At 54.3% G+C, this 22,667-nt stretch overlaps 1 protein-coding gene across 2 annotated transcripts in view; it reads left to right on the forward strand.

The window, feature by feature from the left end:
- MAN1C1 (mannosidase alpha class 1C member 1) overlaps window positions 1–22,667 on the forward strand; it is a 159,824-nt gene that overhangs the window by 114,941 nt on the left and 22,216 nt on the right. For both annotated transcript variants that reach the window (XM_019802790.2, XM_034646934.1), the window contains exons 3-5: window positions 8,698–8,813; window positions 10,635–10,715; window positions 17,088–17,182. In XM_019802790.2, coding sequence (XP_019658349.1) covers window positions 8,698–8,813; window positions 10,635–10,715; window positions 17,088–17,182 — 292 coding nt within the window. The remainder of the gene's footprint in view (window positions 1–8,697; window positions 8,814–10,634; window positions 10,716–17,087; window positions 17,183–22,667) is intronic.

The raw sequence follows: 22,667 nt of genomic DNA on the forward strand, positions 1-22,667 counted from the left end.
TGCGACTTCCTGTGCCGGAACTGAGCCTTATGATAACAGGCCCATGCATTAAACCTAAGGGGTGGTGTGCTGGGTATATCAGATTCTCTTATATTGAATGCCTGCTGAATGCTCATTGTATACATTTGTCTGAATTGGCCACACCTTTCTAAAAAGAAGACCTTATTATCCATTTTTCTGAGGTCAAGTCGGTTGCCCAAGATCACACAGCTGCAAAGGGACTAAGCTAGGATTAGAAAGAACCGAGCCTACAAGATCGCATGGTCTGGAAGGTGGTGCCTGGTTACGGCTCTGCCCTGAGCTGCTGAGCCACCGTGTGCCTTTGGAGGTATCACTGTAGCATCCTGGACTTCAATTCCTCCCTCTGCCTTTTCTTCTCTCAGAAACGTTCTGAGATAAAAAGCAGTTCCAAATTTGATCCCCAGCAATGCCAGAGAGAGTTTTAAAATACACGTTTCCTGATCAGACAGCACCCTCACCTCTGACTTAAAAACAAACAAATACCACATTAATGTTTTTAAAACATACCCTGTTTTCCCGTGAGGAGCCCTGTCCAGTAGACCACTTCAGCGAACCGTGTCTGGTCACTGGGCGCACTGATGCTCATTCAGCCGCCGGCCACAGCAAACATTCTCCAGCTGGCTGTGGCAGCAAAGTGTGGCATCTGTCCGGGAAGGCTGGAGGAAGCCATTAGTTCCACCAGGGCTGTGACATCTGCGGCAACCCATTTTGTCCCTGCGACAGTGTTTTCCTTGGATAGCTGGCCACTGCTGTGTAGAGTGTTTTCTCCGAGGCCAAGAGGACTTGTCAAGTGCTTGGGGATCTCCAAGAAAGCGCCGTCAGTGTTTTCACGAGCCGAGCCGGTCATTCATTCAACAGCTTTCCGTTCTCACCTTCCCTGTGCCTGGCCTGGGGGTGGATGCCGGGCCACTGGGAGGAGTCAGATCCAGCCACCGCCCCTGGAATTCACAGGCGTGTATGGTGTGGTGGGGGCAGTGTTGTGACCGGGGTGACTGCAGTGGAGCGGGGCAGGCTGGCCCAGGAGGGAGTAGTCATGTCTGCTGGGTGGCTCAGGAATTCCTGAGAGAAGGCTCAACACTGAAGCCCAGGCCAGGACAAAGAAGCCAGCTCAGAAAAGGATGGTATCCCAGGCCTAGGGACCCATGTCAGCGGTCACCCCAGAGCATTTGGGGAGCTCCTGGTGAGATCACGTGGATAGAGTATCACCCACACAGAGAGCAGCAGAGTGGTGGGAGAGGCTGCCAAGGCCTGGACCACAGGCACCCTGCACACGGTGCCCCAGGGACTTTGAATGTGACCAGGGCTCTGGGGCTTCATAAAGGCAGGAGCATCATCGGATCTGACCGTCTTTTATCGATTCACCTCTAGTAAGAGCATTCTGTCGAGTGCCAGGAAGAGTTCCTAAAAAATATCTTTAGTTCCTAAAAATATCTTTAGTCCTTCCAGAGGCTCCAAGAAACCTTTGCCTTGAAGCAAATCCTCTGGACGCAACCTGATGTAATGATGTAATAGCCATCATGGGAAGAGTCAAGAAAAATATTATTACTGGAGGGAAAAAACCCGCCCCAGACCTGACAGAAGTGTAGAGCTTCTGATCCCTGGAAGGATTTCGTGCGTCCAGAAGACCTCGTCATACAAGATGGTGTGGTTTTAAACAATGCACTTTGGGGTAGTGGGGATATCACTTTAATCATTCTAAAAACCCACACGACAGAACATTCCAGTTACTACTCCTGCATAACAAATTACTCCAAAACTTAGTGGCTTAAAACAATTATTTTATGATGCTCAGAGATTCAGTGGGTCAGGAATTCAGAAAGGGCACAATGAGGACAGCTTATTGCTTTAACACCGTGTTTGCACCCTCAGCTGGAAAGGCTTGAAGGGGAGCTTCACAGCTAGAGCCATCTGGAAGCTTTTTAATTCACATGTGTGGAATTGATGCTGGCTGTTGGCTGGGAGCTCAAAAGGGGCTGTCGGTCAGAAAACACAGACGTGTTCTCTCCTTATGGGCCACCTTGTGCTTCCTCACAGTATGGTGGCTGGTTCCAAGCGCCAGCGTTCCAAGAGACAGGAGGTGGGAATTGCCAGTTTCTTAAGGTCTGGGTCTAGAAACTAGTGCGTCATCATTCCCTCTGGTTTAGTCTGTTGTTCCCGGTAGTCACAAACATCCACCCAGGTTCAAGGAGAGGAGCGGTGGGAAGAGTGCCTCTCCTGAGGTGGGGTACACTGTGGCAGCCATGTTTGGGGAATAAGACTTGCCACACTAGTTTCTTTGCAAGCTGAGAAAGAAACACTTGGTTGTTTCTTTACAGATTAAGAAAAGTCTCTGAGGATTATGTCATCAAATTAAATGCAACCATTAGAGTATGGCTCTGGGGATACTGCGGTAATAGGCTGTGCTTTGGGTGATTTTTTTTTTTTTCGTTCTGAGTGTTCTTCCTGCAGTTTATGTTGCCCAGCCTGACCCATTTCCCTTTGCTAACATAACATCACATAAAAACCTCACCATCATTCGTACGGCAGAGTCAGGAGAGGGGGTACAAACCTCAGTCCAGCAGGGCAGGGTTCCTGCCCAGGCAGCCCCAGGGGGAAGAGGTAACAGGAGCGGGGGTCCAGTTCCTTGTAGAAACTGACCCACGCAGGACAAACAGCTTCATACAGGATAATGGTGCCCACACACTTAGCCTCCCTGGCCGATCCAGCCTCGCCCCTGGAACAGACAGCTAGCCTGCCTGGGCGTGGTCACCCACAGGTGCATGCTTGGTGGGCTCTGTCTGTTCGACCCAACACATTTCCCTTTAACACTTCTGGGTGCCAGACTGCAGCCAGGCGCTGAAAAAATGTGAATGAGCCACAGCCCGCTCCAAACCCTCCCCACCCAGGGTGAGGGGCCCTTTATGCACAAATGCTGGAAAGTGTTCTAGACAGTGGAGGACAGCAGTGAACAAAACAGCGCTCTGCCCTCCAGAAGCCTGTGCTCCCTTAGGAGAAGACAGTCACAGGCCAACAGGTCCCACATGTAAGGTCCCTGGGATGAAGGTGCTGAGGAGAACAAAGAGGTGAGGGAGAAGTGATGGGGGTGCTGTTGTGGCAGAGGGACTGCCAAGGCCTAACACGGAGCAGGCTCGGGGGACTCAGCAGGCAACAAGAGGGGAGCAAGAGAAGTGGGAGGGGGAGAAGGAGAGGGAGACGAGGCCGAGAGGAAGCCAGGGCCAGATCACAGGACCTCCAAGTCCAATGGGAGCCACAGGAGGATTTTGAGAAGAGGAGTAGCATGCTAGGACTGTCGTTTTCAAAGGATCCTTCTGGCTGCCGTGTTGAGGACAGATAGGTGGAGGTGTGGAGGGTGGGGGGCACGAGGGGAGAAGCTCAGGGGCTGGTTAGGAGGCACCTTAGAAGAAGGTGGCTGGACCAAGGTGGGAGCACAGAGGGGGTGAGAAGTGCGCGGAGTCTGGAAATCTTGTGATGAGAGGCACCAGGATTTGCCGCGGGATGGGATGTGGGGAAGAGAAACACTGAGTCAAGGGCTGGGGCACAGCTCCTGGGAGGAGGGCCTTGGCGTTAACCACGGTGGTTGAGGAACGGATTTGGAGGAGCAGGTTAAATGTGAGCCGTCTGTGACCTCCCAGTGGTGATGGGAGTGGGGGCTACTGGATAGGGGAAGCTGGGGTTCGAGGACAGGTCCTGGCTGGGAGTGGACATCTGGGAGTCCTCAGCATGTGGGCAGTGCTGAATCACTAAGGGGATGAGGGAGGGCAGAGAGGAGAAAAGGCCCAACAATGGAGCCCATCCGTAGAGGTCTGGAGAAGAGGAGGGACCCGCAGAGGGGACTGGGCAGGCCCAGTCACAGGGTTAGAAGAAAGGCAAGAGGAAGAGTGGCTTCCTGAAGGCCAAGTTCAGCCCCAAGCAAGCATGATGCCAGGGAGAGTAAGTGTGGCTGTCAGAGACAGGCCGGCGTGCTCCCGGCCCTTCCCCTGCCCACTTTCACTGGGAGTTGTTCCTGGAGCCTGGAGACCGGTCTGACGCAGACCAGAGCCCTGCTCTTACAGACTTTCAGATTGACAATTCCTTTGTGGTGTGAAGAGAGGGGGGCAGCATTGTTCTGGAGATGGGGGTGTACAGAATAGGGGCCTACAGTGAGGGCCTGGAGGAGCTGGGGAAGACTTCTCAGGAGAGGAAGGTCGGGGGGGGGCAGAACCTTATATAGACCACGGGGTGGTGATCTCAGTGGCTTCCTGGGCAGGGAGGCACCAGGGGGGCTCTAGATGGCCCAGGAGACGGTGCGGTGGGGGAGGCAGTTCCTAGCAGCCTGCAGAAGGGTCACGGAAGTCGGGCCTACGCAGAGGCTGCAGGGGATGGCGAGTGGCCCACTTGGGCTGGGGGCTCTGGCCTTTGGGGCTGCTTGGAGACAAGGTGCAGAAGAGGGGCAGAGAGGCAGTGGGGACCCTTGACCTCAAGGGGCTCACGGTTAGTTAGGAGGTGAGCCAAGCCCCACAGTGCAGGCAGGGCAGGAGTGGTAGGCGCATGATTGGGAACTCTCTCAGCAGAAGTGGGTTAGCTGGGTAGAATCAGGGAAGGCTGCCAGGGGGAGGCAGACCTTTGAGAACATGTGGGCTTTGAGTATGCCCGGATGCACAGAACGGCTTTCTTGGTAGAGGAGAGCACACATAGAAAGGAATGGAGGCAGGAGGGTATGGCATGTGTCTAGGAAGCGCAGCTTGATGGGAGATGAGATTGGCCAGGTCCTTCAGCGTCTGACCCAGAAGCTTCACCCCCCCCCCCTTATTGCACGGGTCCTCGGAAGCCGTTGCAGCTTCTGAGCTGTGGAGGGACACAGTTGGATCTGGTTGTAGGAAGACAGGTCAGGCAGCAGTGTGCAGGGTGAATCTGAGGGGAGGGGCAGAGGTCCCGGAGGTAGGAAGACCTGAGAGGCTAGGTGCACACCCAGATCAGGGGCGTTAATGGCCTCAGCAGCAGACACGGGTGGGACCCACGTGACACTTTTCAGTTGGGCCGAGGGTTCCACAAGCCGTAGTCTCATGCCACACTGCCTTGTAGGCCCAGGAGGGGCCAGAGATACAAGAGCACCCCAAGGCCTGGGTGACCCCAGAAGACTTTGTGCTCAGAGCCAGTTGGGGGCAAGGAGGGCCACGCAGTTGGGTTAAGCTCCCATGGCCCCAGCGCTGCGCCAGCTCCTTTCCATCCACTGCCCCGTTTAGCCCTCCCTGCAGCCTTATGAAGTAGGTCCTACTCCCATCCTCATTTTGAAGACGAGGAGCATGAGACTCAGAAAAGTACAGTGATTCGCCTTGGCACACAGCTAGTATGTGATGGAACCAGAATTTGAACCCACATCTCCCTGAAAGGGCCAGTGTTGCAAGATGAGCTATGGGACCCCAGGACTAAGAACAATGAGCTGATTGATCAAGCACTTACTCTGGGCCAGGCACAGACAGGTGTCTTCATCAGAAAGACCAGGCACATACGTGATGCATTTATCCCAGCTCAGGAGCCTGCAGTGGCTCTCCAGTACCTAGCCCACGGGTCTTACCTCACTTAACAGATGAGAACTTTGGCACTGAGAGCAGATGTGTTGCTGGCTCAAGCTGGGGTTTGAACCCAGGGCTCTGTTCTTTTTTTTTTTTTTTTCTTAAAGATTTTATTTATTTATTCGACAGAGACAGCCAGTGAGAGAGGGAACACAAGCAAGGGGGAGTGGGAGAGGAAGAAGCAGGCTCATAGCAGAGGAGCCTGGTGGGGCTCGATCCCACAACGCCGAGATCACGCCCTGAGCCGAAGGCAGACGCTTAACCGCTGTGCCACCCAGGCACCACAGGGCTCTGTCCTTTTAACTCACCTCATGGCCTCCTGCCCGGCAGGAAGGGGCCAGGGCGGTCCTTGGTGCACAGCAAGGGTTCAAAGCTGGAGGTGGGAGAGTGAGCCAACCTGGAATCTGCCTCAGGGACAAGTGCAGTGGAGCTTCCAAGCTGGCTGCCTGACTTTTTGTCCCCTTTGGCTCTGTGCCTAGACACCCTGTGCTTGCTCACTGAATAGCTGTGTGTGTCCCACCCCACCCCCCACTGGCCCCCGGGAGCCACCCCATTCCGGCCGCAGGTACAGATAAAGTTGAATTCGGGATTGGGACTTCTCTCTTGCCCAGCCTAGCCGCTGGGTAACCTCTGGCCTGGAGTGAAAGGCTTTCCAGTAAGTGCCTTGCTGGCCTGCGGCCTGGCTGCAAGGTAGGTGTGGGCCGGGGAGAGAGGTCATCAGAGGGAAGGTGCAGGAACCTGAGAGCAGGGCGGAACCTTGCTACCTCCATGAGCTGCCTTCTCAGCGGTGCCTCTGGAGCACTTGGGAAGGAGAGCTGGTCACCAGCTTGGGCCCCCCGGCTCAGGCTCAGCCCAGGGAAGGAGGGCCCGTGGGGTGAAAACACCAGGCAGCCCAGGGCAGGATTCAGAAATCAGATACTCTGAACCGCGTCTCCCTTGGCCGTAGGCTTCTCTTTAAGCCTTCACGGTCACAGGGGCCTCCTGCCCCTTTGGCGGGAGCGTGGGGAGGGGGGCATAGTTAGCAATCAGATCCGACTGTTTTCACAGGGAAATGAGAGAACTTGGGTTCTTTTCCTCCTTTGGTCTAATCCTAGGCGTATCCCAACCCCTCTCCGGGGGTCCTCTAAGAAATTTAGGGGCAGGGCAGTGGGATCTTAAAAATCCCTTCAGGCCCTTAAAAAATCAGGTGTGAGGCCCTGTTAGTATAAGCTTCAGAGCCAAGAGCATGGACCAGGCGGGCGCTCTGGGGCTGGGCGCAGCTCGGCGTCTGTGGCACACCAGTGTCCCCAGGCCTCACTGCCGCTCTACCTCACGGCAAAATGTTCCCGAGAACCGTGTTCAGCCTTTGGCACCCACAGGGGAAGCAGACAGCACAAACCAGGAAAGATCAACCCTGTTTGGCTTTGGGTGTTTTCCCGCCAACCCTTCAGTGTAGGAGGGGTTGACATTCTGGAAATTCACTTTCACCCCAATACTGAAATCACCCTGGGATGCCTGGCTCTGGATTGGGAAGCCCCTGCTTCTGGAAGTGGATTCTAAAACCTCCAGCCTTATCCTTCTCCCAATTTCTCCTGATCTCCCTCCTATCCTTTTCCAGGCTATGCCCTTTATCAGACCTTGCCTGGCCTAGAGAGGTGGTGATTGGAGTTTCAGGAGCCTCTGCCTGCAAAGTCAACAGAAGCGAGCAGTCAGGGAAGCACTAATTAAGGAACTGAAATGCCAGCTCTGAATGCAGGTGTGCCCGCAAAGCCTGTGCTCATGCCTCGGACGCTGGAGGGGCACAGCCCGCTGGGGGAAGGTGGAGCCTGTAACGGTTCTCACGGCTTTTTGAGCCTCTGCAAGGAGGACACTGAAAGAACAATCAGTCCTCTTAAGCCAAGTGCTGGTCTCTAAAGGAAATTGCTGCTACCTGTATTTTTAAGGAGTTGATGGGAAACAGCCTCCTCTTCCAGGAAGCCCTCCTGCTGGCCCCAGGCACATCTTTTTCTCCCTCCTTTCCTCCTTCACAGTACTCTGCACTCGGGCTCTGGTTGTACCACATGGGGAGGTCTTCCTCATCACTCTCCTGCCCAGTCTGTGTGGAATGCTGGGATGTTTTACACCATGATCTCTGCCTCTACTCCCGGGACAAGAGTCTAAGGCCCAGTAGCAGGGGCCAGGTCTCCTAGCTCGTGCTTTCTGTACTCACTGTCCTAGAGCAGTCACAGAATCTTTGCTTTGTGCATTTATTTGGTTTCTTTGCCCAAACTTTTTTTTTTCCAAATGGAAATACATTTCTGGTTATAAAAATAATACGTGAGCTGAAGAAATCAAGAAGCACCTGTAATCCCAGCACTTGGAGATAACCATTGAATCACATCCTGGCAGACTTAGTTCTGTGCGGGCTCATCCACATTTGGCATACAACAAAGAAATTATGCTGTGCTGCTTTTCTTTTTTTGCAACCTGCATTTTTTAACTTAACAGATCCCATGGATAGTTCCCCAATAAACACAGGTCTACCTCACCTGCAGGGACGGCTGGATCGTGTCCTATTTTATGTTTGAGCCACAATTCATATAACTAATCCCCTATTGTTGGAGTTGGAGTTTTTTCCCAACTTTTCCCCATTGTACATGGTACTGCAATAAATACCTTCCTGGATAAATATTTATAAACATCTTTTTTTTATTTTTATTTTTATTTTTTTGGTCTTAGAATAAAATAAAGAATGGAATTGAAAAATCAGAGGACTGGCATATTTGTTAAGACCGTAAACCCAATGATGGTTCGCCCCCTCCCCCATGTCACAGAAAAGTGGTGGGCACCTGGCTGGTACTGACTTGCAGGCGGATATGCATGGACAAAGGTCTGGGAAGCGGTTCGGCCTGTGAACTTGGTGTCCCAGCCCACTGTCCGCTGCCCAGTGCCCAAGACACAGCCTGGGGTGGGCAGAAGGGGGGACACTCGCTCTTGGGCTCCCCTTGGAAGACTGGCAGAGTCTCCCTGGATCGTGCCTAGGCCAGCGTTGGCCTCGGAGCCTGCCCAGGCACTTAGAGGGGGCCTGGGAACGGTGGCTTGTGTGGCTGGGGATGGAAAGGATAGGAACGAGCCTGGGTCATGCCTTTGATCTCTATGCCTATAGGAGGCCTCAGCGGGGCCACCATCATTGACTCCCTTGACACCCTCTACCTCATGGAGTTGCAGGAGGAGTTCCAGGAGGCCAAGGCCTGGGTTGAAGAGAACTTCCATCTGAACGTGGTGAGTCAGAGACCCTTGGGGTATTGGAGCCAAAAGGTGCCTGGAAGGTCAGTGGCCAGCTCCACGCTATCACTTCTGAGACCCAGAGCCCCTGGCCCCAAGGTGCCCAGCAGAGCAGTCCTGGAAATGGGGCTCCGTGCACTCTCTACTTTGTCCTAAGACCAGCCTCAAGGTGGGGGAATCTCTCCAGCCCTGGCCAGCCCGAGTATTTACCAGCCTGCTCTCCTCTGAGAGGGAAGATAGCCAGCGACCCCTCCTTCTCCTCCCTGCGGTGCCAGGCACCCAGGAAGTCCCTTCTAGGGCTGCATCTGTCTCACAGAGCAACAGCAACAGGGGAAGTGGCTTACCTGCTCAGAGCTGCTCTAACCTGGAGTCCCCACCCCACCCTCTGCTGCCCTCTAGAGGTGGGGGAGAGGATGGCCTGCCCTCTGGGTGACCGTGGCACTGACAATGCCTAATTCACAGGCTTGTGAGGTTAACTACCACGGAGGGTTATAACAAGCATTATAACACTGTCAAGTCTGATATAGACGTAGGGTGGTGTCCTCCTCCTCATTACCGTTATTTTGAGGCGTGTTATGCCTTCTGGTGGTCTGTGTGAGGTAGCTTAGAATCCTTCCATTTCCTACCGTATCGAATGAAAGAAAGGCCGAGGTGGGAGAAGGAAGGGGTATCTTCGCGGGCCCAACTTGCCCCTGGGCAGGTGGTGGAGAGAGAACGGGCATCAGGCAGCTACCTAGGGTGCCAGGTGCTGGCCGGTCCGGGGAGCCTGGGGACATTCAAGCAGGCTGGGGCAGGTTAGGGAAGGTCCTCGGAAGATACCAAATTGGGGTCACATCCCCTCTCTGAGCCTGGGCTTTCTCGTCTGGAAAATGGGAATGATGACCTCGCTGAGAATGGCCTTGTGGTGCTCGTCAGTGGAAAGGCTCTCCCACGTGAGGGGGTCATTGTGGGTTGTCCGCAGTAAAAGACTGATGTGGGGAGCGCTGGGCGGGCGTCTCACCTGTCCCACTCAGAGCTGCTTGCTCAGGGTGAAGAACCTCGGGCAGAGAAGAGCTAGGTCTTGCCGACGTCCCAAAGCCAAGTAAGAGGCTGAGGTGGGATTTTAACCTAGAGCTGGTCCTTGGCATGTGCCCCAAGACCCCTGATTTGCAGTCCAGACCCAAGAAAGAAAACACTGATTAAGGCAAGTGTGGACATGCCCTGAGGGCTGCCGACGTGAGGCTGAGAATTGCTGCTAACCTGCACACGTCTGCCTGGCATCCCTGCCTGTCAGCCTCGGCTTTGTCCCGTTTGCCCCAGAACCTCCTCGGAGGAACTTCCCCTTGGCCAGTCTCCCCACCCTCCTGCTAAGCCAGAAAGTTCCCTGAGGAAGGGGCGGTGGCTGGACTAGAGAATTTGCCTCCCCTCTGGCAAGCTCCAGCCGGCACCTCCCCACCAGGTTCTTGAGCTCCTTGGAGAGCAGCCAGGCAAAACTTTGCTCCGATGGCCTCGGGCAAGGGCTGGGGAAGGAAGCCAAACCCAGCGTTTATTTGTAATGCTGTCAGCCTGCTGTCATGGCCTGCCAAGCAGGTGCTGATCACTCTCAACTTTTGTTCGGAAAACCACCGCCTGGCATAGCCCGGCCTGCTAGGCCAGGCCCCGGAGCCCAGCGCAAGGGTGGCCAGACCAGCGGGGTCTGGGGCTGGGGCCGGAGTGACCTGTCTCAAGGGCCTGGCTGTCCCTGGGAGCCCTGCAGGCATCTCACAAGTGTTCCCCCACCCCACTCCACCCTCCCCCTACCTCCACCCGGTCTCCCTCCTCTTTCTTGCCGCCCTGCAGAGTGGAGAAGCATCCTTGTTTGAGGTGAATATCCGGTACATCGGAGGACTCCTCTCAGCCTTCTACCTGACGGGAGAAGAGGTAAGTTGGCCCTTTGAGGCCCTTGGACCATTCAGGTGTGAGAAGACTTTGGATGACATCCAATCCCACTCCCTCATTTCACCAGTGAGGAAACAGGGATTCAAAGGGATTTGCCTGGGGTTGTCCACCCAACCTCCACAGGGCCACCTGCTGACTCTTCCTCCTCTTCTGTCTGAGGCCTTCCATTCTGCTGCCCAGGTGAGCCCCCGCTGGCTCCCACAGTTGGTAGTAAATTCTCTAAGGACGATGACTAGTCTTTTTACACCATCCACGAAGCTTCTCGCACAGCACCCAGCAGGCTCTGGGCTCAGTTGGGGTTTGTAGTGCTGCTGGACTGGTTTTTGCAGGTGTTGGTTTTTAGGATGGATGAAACCAAGACCATTGTTTCACGATTTCCACCCCTGGGGGCCCTTGTCCTTGTCCTGCTTCACTGCCACTCCTTTGCTCCCCTCCTGGGCCAGCCACCAGCCAGACAAAGCTCCAGGTCTCCAGTGGCACAGAAGACGGGCAGCCACTGCTGGTCACATGCCCTAAGTGCAAGGCCTCAGGCCCCAGGCAAGCTGCATTGGCTTCCAGGGGAAGGGCTGAGAAGTGTGGGGAGAAAGCAGAGCCCTGGGCAGAGAGTCAAAAAATCTGCATCTTATCCCCACACCACACCTGCCTGTGACCTGGAGCAAGTCCTCTCCCACCCCTGGGCCTCGCTTCCTTCCCCACCATGGGGATCGGCTCACAGAAATCTTGTGAAATGGGACGGGGGGGTAAGGTTTGACCCCGAGCTGACCACCTCCAAAGCCCACATTCTCCATGCAGCAAGAGAATTTTGAAAACCACAGATCTCTGTAGAAATGGGAGGCTCTTCATCCCCTCGTCAACTCCCATGAAAGCACAGCCCAAGTATTGGGCATGAGGTTGGCCAAGTCCCCAGGACATGGGTCATCCATCGTTGTGCTCCCCGTGACTGCTCAGCACAACCGCTGCTCTAGGGCTGACGGCCTTGCCTTTGGCCCTCTTCCTTCCCTGCACTTCTCCCTGCTCTGTCCACCCTGAGACAAATATCATCCCTACCGCCTGGCGCCGGGGGAACGAAGAAAAGTCCCTGCTCAGCCCCAGCACTGTCGTCTGAGGAGGTCGTTTCTGCTTCCCTGCAGTTTAAGGCCCAACCAGGGCTTCAGAAGCAATAGGTGCACATTCTCCCTCCCCAGCCGCTTCAGGCCTCCCCCTCCAGCCTCATCTCCTCAGCAGAGATTACCACTTGTACCAACTCGTCCCCAAATAATGGTTGTTGGGAGCCCTTGGCTTTGAGCCACACGAAGCCTGAATTTCATTTGAAAACCCGAGGCCAGGAAAATGACACGGAGCAGAGAAAAGCACGCTGTTCTTCCAGGTACTCGCCCAGCCTCTCTGCTGCTCACGGCTCTGGGAGGTGCCCACGGGATGTGGGGACAAGGGAGGGAGCCACGCAGCTCTGTGCTCACAGGGGTCAATTTGGGGGCTAGCGATTGAGGGAGGAGCTGGTGCCCCTCAGTCCTGATGCTTGACTCACCCTCCTCTCTTCTCTTAGGGTATCTGTGATTCCCAGAACTTGTTTGAGGCCTTGGCTCCCTAGTGATGTAGTCTGGCTGGGTCTGAGGACCCAGAGGAGGAGAGGTCCCCCAGGGGGGTCCTTGGCTTCATGCAGGATAGAAATGGAACGTGAGCCAAGAGGAAGTGAGAGCAGATTTTATTGAAGACAGAGTACAGGCGTAGACAGAGCATCTGGGAGACGCAGAAAGGAAAGGGAGAACGAGTCTCTTCTTTGCTTAGGATCTGGAGTTTTTATTGAGGATTGTGGTCTGATGTCCACGTCCTCTCGGGCATCCAGGAACTGGTCAGAACAAGGACGGGGGTCCAGGTGTCCTCCATAAGTCACTTATTCCTTGGAGCCGGGGGTCTTGGCACCAAGATACCTAGTGTCGGTGTCTAGGGTACGCACAGGGCAGCCTTGCCTGGCCATTCTTTCCCAGGCTTTCCTTAGATGGTATCTGTTGTGCTGGGAGATTCCAAAGAAATCATCAACTCCTTGATCCTTACAAGGAGGGCTCCATGATTTATACTGTGAGGCAGATGTAAGGCAGGGGTGCAGGTGCCAGCAAGGAGAGAGGCAGGAAAGGGAGCATAAAAAGCAGTCCTTCGTGGGGTCACTTCAGTTTCCCTATGTCACTGGAAGGATCATCAGTCTGACTCTCTAGGAAGCAGACTGGACAGTGGGGTGTGATTTAGAAATAGTTCACAAAGCCCAGGGAGCCCCACGTGGCTCAGAATCCCTGAGCAGGCAGGCTCCTGAGGTTGTGGGCACAACCCTGTCCTCCAGCCACGCCCTGCCGATCCCTCTCTGTCCCCAGCACCTCCGCATGGCAGAGACTGTACCCCATGTGTCCGCTCTCATTGACCCCCAAACACCCCATGAGGTGTGGGGGTCTTTGCCTACTTGCAGATGTGGGAACTGAGAGTTAGAAGGAACTCCCTCACGTCGCGTTCCCTGAGGTCCGCGGTGAGTCAGCTCCTGACCTTTCTGCCACAGGCCTGGGTTACAGCCCCCATGCAACCTGGCCCAGTGTCACGGCTTGTCACCAGGGCTCAGCCGCACTGGACTGAGGCCTCCCTCCTCTCTGTCCTCCGTTTTGCACACAGTGGGGTGCCTGTGGACTGGGTCTTCCCATTCTTCAGCTTCCCCACGAATATTTGTGGAATGGTGCCAGAGACCCCAGCCCCCTCCTGAGCTGAGGCCTTTCTTTGCTACAGAGGGAACCTATAGGAGGCGAATCCCCTGCTGGGTAGGCCAGCCCTACAAGATGCCCCTGAGAATGGCAAGTGTGATGACAGTCACACCAGGTGACATTTGCACAGCTCTTTACAGTTCATGTAGCACATTCACTTGTACACATCCTCTCTCTTGAGTTCTAGAAGAACCCCGTGCAGCGTCCAGGGCACATGAGCAGTTGTATTGTGCAGACAAAGGTCAGAGACAGTATGCAGCTCACCTGAGGTCACACAGCTGCCAACCTGGTCTCTGACTCCCAGCCCGGAGAACTTTCCACTCTCCAGAATATAATTCTTGCTAGTATCTCTCACCTCTGTTCTGGAACCGCTGGGCCCCTGACTGTGGCTTACCATGGCTGTCTGCATCCCTCTGTGTTGGAAAGGCAGCTGGTCTCACTTACTAGCTCCACAACCTTGGGCAAATTGCTTCTCTGACACTCAGTTGTGTCATCCTCCAAGTGGTCAACACCTTCCCCACAAGGCTGTTGCAGGGATCGAAGGTCATGTAACTAAGACACCTGGCACAGGGATATATTGTGACTTATAATAAGTAATATATATTTGGTCTTCATCCCATTTCTGGCAGAGCTCCTAAAACCCTTGGAATTTCCTAAGCACTGAGAGCAATAAATGTGTCTTTTATTATGTAATTGGGCGACTCTGGGACCCCACCCGAGGATAGAGGCTGGTTGCCAGGAGAATCAACCACAAGGTGAGAGGTTTTTTCTATTCAGTCCCACCACCCTGACTTCCAGGGACCAGAGAGGGGCTGGTGGTTGAATCAGGAGCCAATTGGCAGTGGTTTAATTAGTCGTGCCCATGTAATGAAGCCTCCATAAAACCCCAAAAGGAACTGGGCCATGGAGCTTCTGGGGTGGCTGAGCAACAGGAGATCTGGGGAAAGCAACACTCCTGGAGAAAGCATGGAAGCTGCGCGCCCTCTCCCCATTCCTTGCCCCTAAGCATCTCTTCCATCTGGCTGTTCCTGAGCTATGTCCTTTTATAATAAACCAGTAAAATGTTTCCTGAGTTCTGTGAAGCACTCTAGCAAATTAATCAAACCCAGAGAGGGGTTTGTGAGAACCTCTGACTTAGAGACCATGGGTCAGAAGCACAGGAACAGGCTGGACTTAGGACTAGTGTCTGAAGGGGGCTGGGGGGGGGTTGCTGAAGCAGTCTTGTAGGACTGAATCCTCCAACTGCGGAATCTGACGCTGTCTCCAGGAAGATAGTGTCAGAACTGAGTTGAATTATAGGGCACCCAGCTGGTGTCTGGAGAATTGCTTGGTAATATAGGGAAACACCCCCCCACACACACATAGTGGAATCGGGTTCAGAATCTGTTCCACACCCACTCACTTCCAAGAGAATAAGTAGGACTCGTGTTCTTCTGCTCCCAGTGATGCCCCTCTGGTCCGCACACACTCACTCAGCATCCTTCCTGGTGTGGTTGAGACCCTGCAGTGCCCACCAGCGATACGGCTTTCCAAAGGTGGAGATGTGGAAATTCCTAAGAGCATTGAGAAGATTTAGCTTGGAGTACTCAGGGCAGAGGGCAGCCGGTCAGCTGCCTGGAGCCCCAGCCCTGGGCTCAGGTGTGAGTCAGTTCCTCTGCGCCTCACTGTTCAGCCTCCCCGGGGGTCAAGTGACACTAGCAGGAGCCTCAAATGAGCCCTTTGTTGTTGCTAAACCAGTGGCTTCTGGGCCAAGGCTATGGAACCTGGGTTCTAGACAAGCTCCCGCAGGGACTCTGATGTGGATGGCCCCTGTGCCCACCTCTGGGAACCACTGCCTGGCACTGGACACTGTCCTCTTCTCTCGCCCATCCCTGCCAGGGCCCAGGTGCAGCTCTTCCCTCCTCACCTCTCCCCTCCCAAGCGAGAACCACAGGGGCCCTCAGAGACCTCGCTGCCACATCCCAGCCAGTCTGGCAAACTCGTCCCCACTGCAGGCCCTCTGCAGCTGCCTCAGCCGTTCAGTGGCCCATACTGGGGCCAGGGCCTCAAGCAGACTTGGTTTTACCTCACTTGGGAGGTCAGTAAACTGGATGGGCCTCGGGCTTTGAAGCAAAAGGAAACGTGCGCTGTTCCACCCGGAACAGTTGCTAAGGAACTTATATTTCACTTTTTTTTTTTAAAGATTTTATTTATTCATGTGACAGAGAGACAACCAGCGAGAGAGGGAACACAGCAGGGGAGTGAGAGAGGAAGAAGCAGGCCCCCAGCGGAGGAGCCTGATGTGGGACTCAATTCCGAAACGCCGGGATCACGCCCTGAGCCGAAGGCAGACGCTTAACGCCTGCACTACCCAGGCGCCCCACGTTTCACGTTTTAAAAAATAAAAAATATTTACTGTGGACTTGCTTTTATTATAAAAATAGCACAGAAAGAGAGATAAGCCGAATGAAGAAAGCAAAATTCCTCCATGAGCCTACCCCACACCCCTAGGAGAGCGTTGTTAACATTTTGGTATATTTCCTTCCCAACCGGTCCTCATACATCCACGTGCATATAATTTTTGCAAAAGTTGAATTACGCTATTTCAAAATATACTTTTCTTTTAATAAACTGCAAACCCTTTGCTATTAAGTCATCATCTACATCATTCCAGTGGCCGCCTGGTGTTCCGTTGCATGGATAAGTCCTAATTTAACACTTCCCTATTGTTTGATATTTAGACTATCTTCATTTTTCCACCATTATAAACAATGCTGGAATAAATAGGCATGAAGTTCAATCTTTACAACACCTTTGATTACTTATTTCCTTAGAATAGATTCCTAAGAGAGAAACTGGCATCAGAAGGTCACAAGTGCATCTGAATTAGAAGAAAGGTGTGAGGGGGTGAGAGCCTCCCGCAGGGCCCTGAGGCCTGGGGCCTCCTTACAACTCCTTGGCCATCAAGTCACTAGTTTAACCATTCACCTTCTCTGCTCGTTCCCGTCTGTAAAATGGGAACGGTGGGAAGATTCCGAATGTCAGCGGGGAAAGGCCTGTCCGCTGGTTTTGCACACGGGCTGGAGTGCTTTGCTGAGAAGCTCACAGCAGCCAAGCCGCGAGGCAAGGACGGGAACCTGGGGCCGGGCGAGGCTCCCAGTCCAGCGCTCTTCACACTCCATCAGATGCACTGCCACACGCCCTGCCTGTGGCATCCTGGCCCCGAGCTGTGGGCAGGCACTGGCGTTGGTGACCGCCACCCTGCCAGCTTCATCCTCCCGGCGGCCACCCAAAGTACAGCTGGCATCACCGAGTCCTTGTCACAGTCCTGACACTGCTGTACACTGACCTAATTGTCATTCCTCCCAACAGCCTCCAAGGGATGCAGTTTGGGCCTTGTTTTATGAGTGAGCAGGGAAACTGAGGCTCAGAGGAGGTGCCTCCACTAAGGCCACGTCGCCGGGAGTGCGAGGAGCCAGGTTCACATCCAAGCCTGTCTGACTCCAGCGCCCGACGCAGCGCCCCCTCCCACTCAGCGCTGGCAGCTCCCGGGTCCAGCCACGGGCAGGAGCGGCATGGGGCAGGGATGGCGCCCACCCAGCCCCATTCATGATGCCCCGTGCTTCTTCCTTTACAGGTGTTCCGAGTAAAGGCCATCAAGCTGGGAGAGAAGCTTCTGCCGGCCTTCAACACCCCCACGGGAATCCCAAAAGGTGTTGTGAACTTCAAAAGGTAGGACATCTGGTTTCCTGCTTGTGGCTTTGGTGTATCTATGCAGAAATTGAGGCACAGGGAGAGGTCAGGACCTGCCTTGGGAATCACAGCGAGTCAGTGGCACAGTGGAGATGAGCCTTAGCCACGGGCTCTCCAGGGCTGATGCTTGTCACCAAACCTGGGGCTTAGGATTCATTAGGCCTGATCTCCCATAGCTGGGGAGGGGGCAGCTGGTCTGTGGTCATCCCCCAACACTGCCTTGACTCACAGCCCCACAGAAGTGCCCTGCTAGGGTAGGAGCCGGGAGGCACATCACACCCTCCCCCCACGAGGAGGTACCCCAAACCGCTAGGGGGGTCTTGAGACCCTGAGCAGAGAGACCTCTGGGCTGGGTCTCAGGAACCCAGTGTCAGAAGCCAGAGGGGCTTCTGGGGGCATTAAACCCAAGGAGGCTTGGACTCCAAGGAATAAAGGCCCTAGCCAAGTTCACATAAGCCAGTAACCGACCATTCCTGGACACAAACCCAGGACTTCCAACACCATTTTTAATAATACCTATTGGAATTTCCCCTCTTTAAAAATAATAAGTTATCATTGCAGAAAATGTGGATTATATCAAAAGTGTTAGATAAGACCAGAAAACTCCCATGTGGTTCCACTAATCAAAGAAACCACCGGTAATGCTTCTTTCTACTGGCTTGGTTTTAAAACATTGATTCTTATTGGCTGCTTCCATGATTTTCCTTCCTGATCTATTGCTTAATTCAGTGTGTGAACTAGAGACTTTCTGGGTGGTCACTAAGTCACAGAATGTCAGACTGGAAGGGACCTGGGCTATGCAATGAGAGAAGGGTAGAGCCAGGGCTGCTGCCGGGTCCAGCTCCAAAGCCTGTGGGCTGCTTACCTGCCCCCAGCGAGGCTGCCCTTCCCTCCTGTGGGGATGGGAATGTGCGTATATCCACTCATTTTCCAGATGTGGTGACTGAGACCCAGAGAGGGGAAGGGATGGGGTCAGAGTCAAGAGAACTAATAGCCAGCCAGCCTGATGACCCATGAACCTTAATGAGCACGAGTCTTGCTCCTGGGGACCCCCAGTGCCCCGCTGTCTTGCCTTTCCCCACTCTCTTCTCCCACCCGTCACCTTTTTCTCGCAGTTTCCCTTGCCGGCAAAGGCCAGCTCACCGGCCACCGGTGCCATTTAAGCCGCTAGAAGCATTTTTGCCTCTCCTGGCCTCCAGGCACTCTATCTGCCTCCTGTGGCCTCGTCACATGCCCCTTCATGTTTCCCACTGGCCTGGGAGCTTCCTGAGGGTGGGATCCATGTCCAGTTCTTTGCTCATTCCTTCAACAAATATCCGTGTTCAGGACCGTGTGCAGGATAGGAGATGAACCACGACACTGTGCCGACCACGTACTGAGCAGTTCCATGTGCCCATTGAGCTAAGGGTTTCCGGTTTCCAGACGTTTCCTCACCAAGTACTCCTCACAGCAACCCTTTGTTGCAATATTATCCCCATTATTCAGAGTCTCGGAGAGGTGAAGTAACTTGCCCAAAGTCTAGGTAATTGGGGATAAGATTTAAGCCCGTTTTGTTAGAGACTGAAAGCTCTGCTCTTAGCGCCTGCCTGGCTGTCCCTCAGACAGGAGCCCTGCTGTCCCTGTGCTGCAGGAGCAGACCCCCGGGAGACATCCTAGATGGCACCCAGGCGCGCCCCGGGGCCATTCTTGAGGCGCTACCACAACCCTGAGTCTGGGAGGAAGGCTGTGATATTTCCATCTCGGCATCCTTCCCCGTTCCATCTCCTGAAGTGATGTCTTACCTCAGGACTCTCGATCCAGTGGTAGCTCCCGCCAGCTGCCTGGGAGGGAGGCAGGGGCGCGGGGCTCCGGTCAAGTGCCTCCGTGCCTCAGCTTCCTCTCTGTCCTAGGGAGGTCCTACTCTTTGGGCCGGCCTGCCGGGGCCTCGCAGAGGAGAGGGGACTCGCCTGCCCCTTCACTTACTGTCTCTGTGTCGGAGAGCATTCCTGCGGTGTGACCTCACATAAACCTCACCATAGGGACGCCTGGGTGGCTCAGTTGTTTAAGCAACTGCCTTCAGCTCAGGGCACCATCTCAGGGTCCTGGGATCGAGTCCCACATCGGGCTCCCTGCTCAGCGGGGAGCCTGCTTCTCCCTCTGCCTGCTGCTCCCGCTGCTTGTGCTCTCTGACAAATAAATACAATCTTAAAAAAAATAAATAAATCTCACCACAGGCCACAGAGGGGCCCCCAGGCCAATCGAATCCCATTCTCCATGCCAGGGTTGATTTCTCAGAGCCGGACATTTGGATCTCTGCTCAGATCCCTTTCCCATGAACACGGATCCTGGAGAAACACAGCCCACTGTCATGGAGCCGAGACACACGGTATCTTTGTGGCTCTCTGTCCCAGGGCTAGCTTCTCGGGCCTCACTGCCTGGAGTCTGGGATAGGACCTTAGCTCAGTCATCCTTCCCTCGTCTGTGCATGGCACTGCCCTGGCTGTCTTCCTTACCCCTGTCCCTCAGAGCCCGGACCGGATGCGACACAGATCCTGACATTTCTGATTAAGAAAATGCATTTATTTTTAGGCTATTTGCATGCTGCCAGTGCTGTATACATATGTATGTACATGCATATTTCCTGGCAACACCTCCCTTTCATTTTCTAAGAGAGTCTGTTGCTAAAAAAAACACCTCCCTGTTCCACCCTGGGGAATGTCAGGGACATTTACGGCCCGCGGGGCGCGGAGTTTGCTCTTTGGAGAGGGCCTGCTAGTGGGACCTGGGCCGCCCATTGCTGTCCCTGCTCTGGGCAGGGCTCACTCTGGGCAGCTTTAGGAGGAAGCGCCAGACCGGTCCCAGCGGGAGGATAGACAACTAGGCCCTGCCCCGAAGTGAGGCTGACTGCTCCTCCCCATCTGGGAGGCAGAGGTGGGGACCACGGTGACCTGTGACCTGCAGGGACCACTGAATCTGAGAGGGTGGCCGTGGCCAGTCCAAAGATTAATTTCTCTCACACGCACAGCCTCACACACGCAGACACACTTGACTGCCACCCACCCAAATCATGCAGGCTGAGATACACAGGTTAGCCCGTGTCACACACTCGTGCCTCTGCATGCTTACACACAGATATGCTTCCACATAGGCACGCTCCCGCCGCACACAGATGCCTGCGTCTTAGTACTTGCTAGCGCTTCTCGAGCATTCGCTGTGCGCCAAGCACGATGTGAGCGCATGATCCGGATTCTCTCTCTTCAATCTCACGATGACCACGCCATTGAAGACAATGAGGGGGAGAGAGGGGAGGTAGCTTACCCACGGTCACACAGCAGCAGAGTGAAGTTAGAATTAGCATCCAGGTCTGTCTGGCTCCAAAGTTCACACACGAGTGCACACTCAGGCGTACAGATACCCATGGGAGCTTCTGCCGTGCCGGGGAGGGGCACTGGGGAGTGACCCCGTCTACCAGGGGAGAGAACACAGGCTGCAGACCCACTTGCAGGCTTCACAGACTAGGAGGGAGGCAGAAGGCAGAGCTTCCGTTAGCCCATTGCCTTGCAGGGCTGATGCAAAGCCCTCCTGGTCTCTGGATGCTGTCCAGAACAGGTGCAATTGGGGCACGAAGTACCTAGGATTTGGATTTGGATTTGGATTCAGCTCTACCAGTTCTGTCACTTGCCGTGGGACCTTGGAGAAGTGTCTCCCCCTCTCTGAGTCTGAGCATCTTTACCTATGAAATAAGAATCATGGTATCTACCTCCAAAGTTGGATGTGAAGATAAAATAAGACAGTACAGCTGTGTGGCACCCATCAGGAACGCAATAACTCAAACAATAATTGTAATAAACTATAAGCACAGGATTTATATGTGCATAATTACATAATGTGGAAAATGACAGTACTTACATGCCTAATTTATACCTCACGGTAGCTCTATGAGGTGTGGGTACTGTCCTTTAACAGATGAGGAAACTGAGGGCGAGAGAGATCAGCTGACCTGCCCGAAGCCATCTGGCCAGGCACTGTGGGAGCCAGCATTTGAAGACAAGCAGGAGAGGGAAGGCGCCCACCCACTGCCCGCCTCTGCCCAGCCCTGGTCTGCCTGTCTGCCAGGCTGGCTCCACTGCAGGGAGCCCACTCGGGAGGGAGGGGACAGGAAGGAGAGGCTCATGTGGGGGAAAACAAGAAAAAAAGACAGCTGAGTGACTGGTGGCTGTTTTGACCTTGAATTTCTCTGCAAGGGCAGGAAGCATCCATTATTCAGGAAACCCTCTGTGGGTTCCCACGGCTCCCACTGAGCTAGCTGGAGAGAGAAGTCTCACTTGGTCTGAGGGGAAGAGGGACAAAGAGGGGACACCTTCCCCTTCCCTCTGGTTGGATGTGGGGCCATCTGGGTGGGAGACCGTTAGGGGATGCGCTGAGCCCAGTCTGAATCTGGCCTCCACCACCTACAGCTCCGACCTTCTGATAACTTACTTCCCTCTCTGGGCCTCAGTTTCCTCTTCGTATATTGGGATGAATGACGCTTTACCTTGTGGGCTTTAAATGAAGTCAAGATGCAAAGAGCTTGACCCAGCGCCTGGGATCTGTACTGGCTCAGTACACAGAAGCTGTTTCATTTATGATCCACGAGCCAGGTCTCCCCTCTCTGTGCAGCCCATCCTTCCCCACCTGCCCCCAAGTCAGGGAAATGCCCAACGAGGTGGAGACAGGAAGAAGGGGCCAGTGGTCATCTCTGTGTATTGAGGCCACCTGCTCTGTAAGATCCTAAAACTCTAGTCCTCTGTCTGTTTCTGGAAATTGAGACTGATGAGTTTGATTTCAGAAACTATATTCAGGCCAGATAATGGAGTTTGGAGGGGAGAGGGGCAGCCTCAGGAGAGCCCCAGCCCACCCCAGGAAAAGGGGTGCCCCTCAGATGGTAAACCATGACCTCCCAGACCCACCTTCTCCCACGCCTGCCTCCCTAGGTCCTGTCCTGGGGAGATAGACAGAGGCCAGTTCCTAGGGAGGCAGACCTATCCCAGCAAGGAAGTGGAGGGGCTTCCCAGAGGCTGGGGCAGAGCCAGCCCCCTCAGCCTGCTCCCTGGAGCCCCTACAGATAGGGGGCACTCACTCCACCCTGCTGTGTCCTACCCTGTCTCCCTGGTTGTCCTAAACTTCGCACAGGAAAGATCATCATGATACATATGAGGAAACTGAGGCATGGGGAGAGGAAGCAGCTTGCCCAAGGCCACCCCCATTCTGCACTTTGCTCTTCCCTCTTCACCCCACAAAAGCCCTAGGAACAGAGACCAGGACCAATTCCCCTTGCCCAGTTTGATGATGCAGGAACTCAGGTGCATAAGGCAGGGAAGGTTTGCCCAAGGTCTCTCAGCTAACAAACTTGACCCCGGCCTCCTGGCTATAGAGATTTAAGTGTAAACACCTGGAAAGGCCGCGTCCTTGCTCATTATTATATAATTAAAAGAGGCAGACCACA

This window comes from Ailuropoda melanoleuca, chromosome 2, assembly GCF_002007445.2.
Source record: "Ailuropoda melanoleuca isolate Jingjing chromosome 2, ASM200744v2, whole genome shotgun sequence".
NCBI lineage: Eukaryota > Metazoa > Chordata > Mammalia > Carnivora > Ursidae > Ailuropoda > Ailuropoda melanoleuca.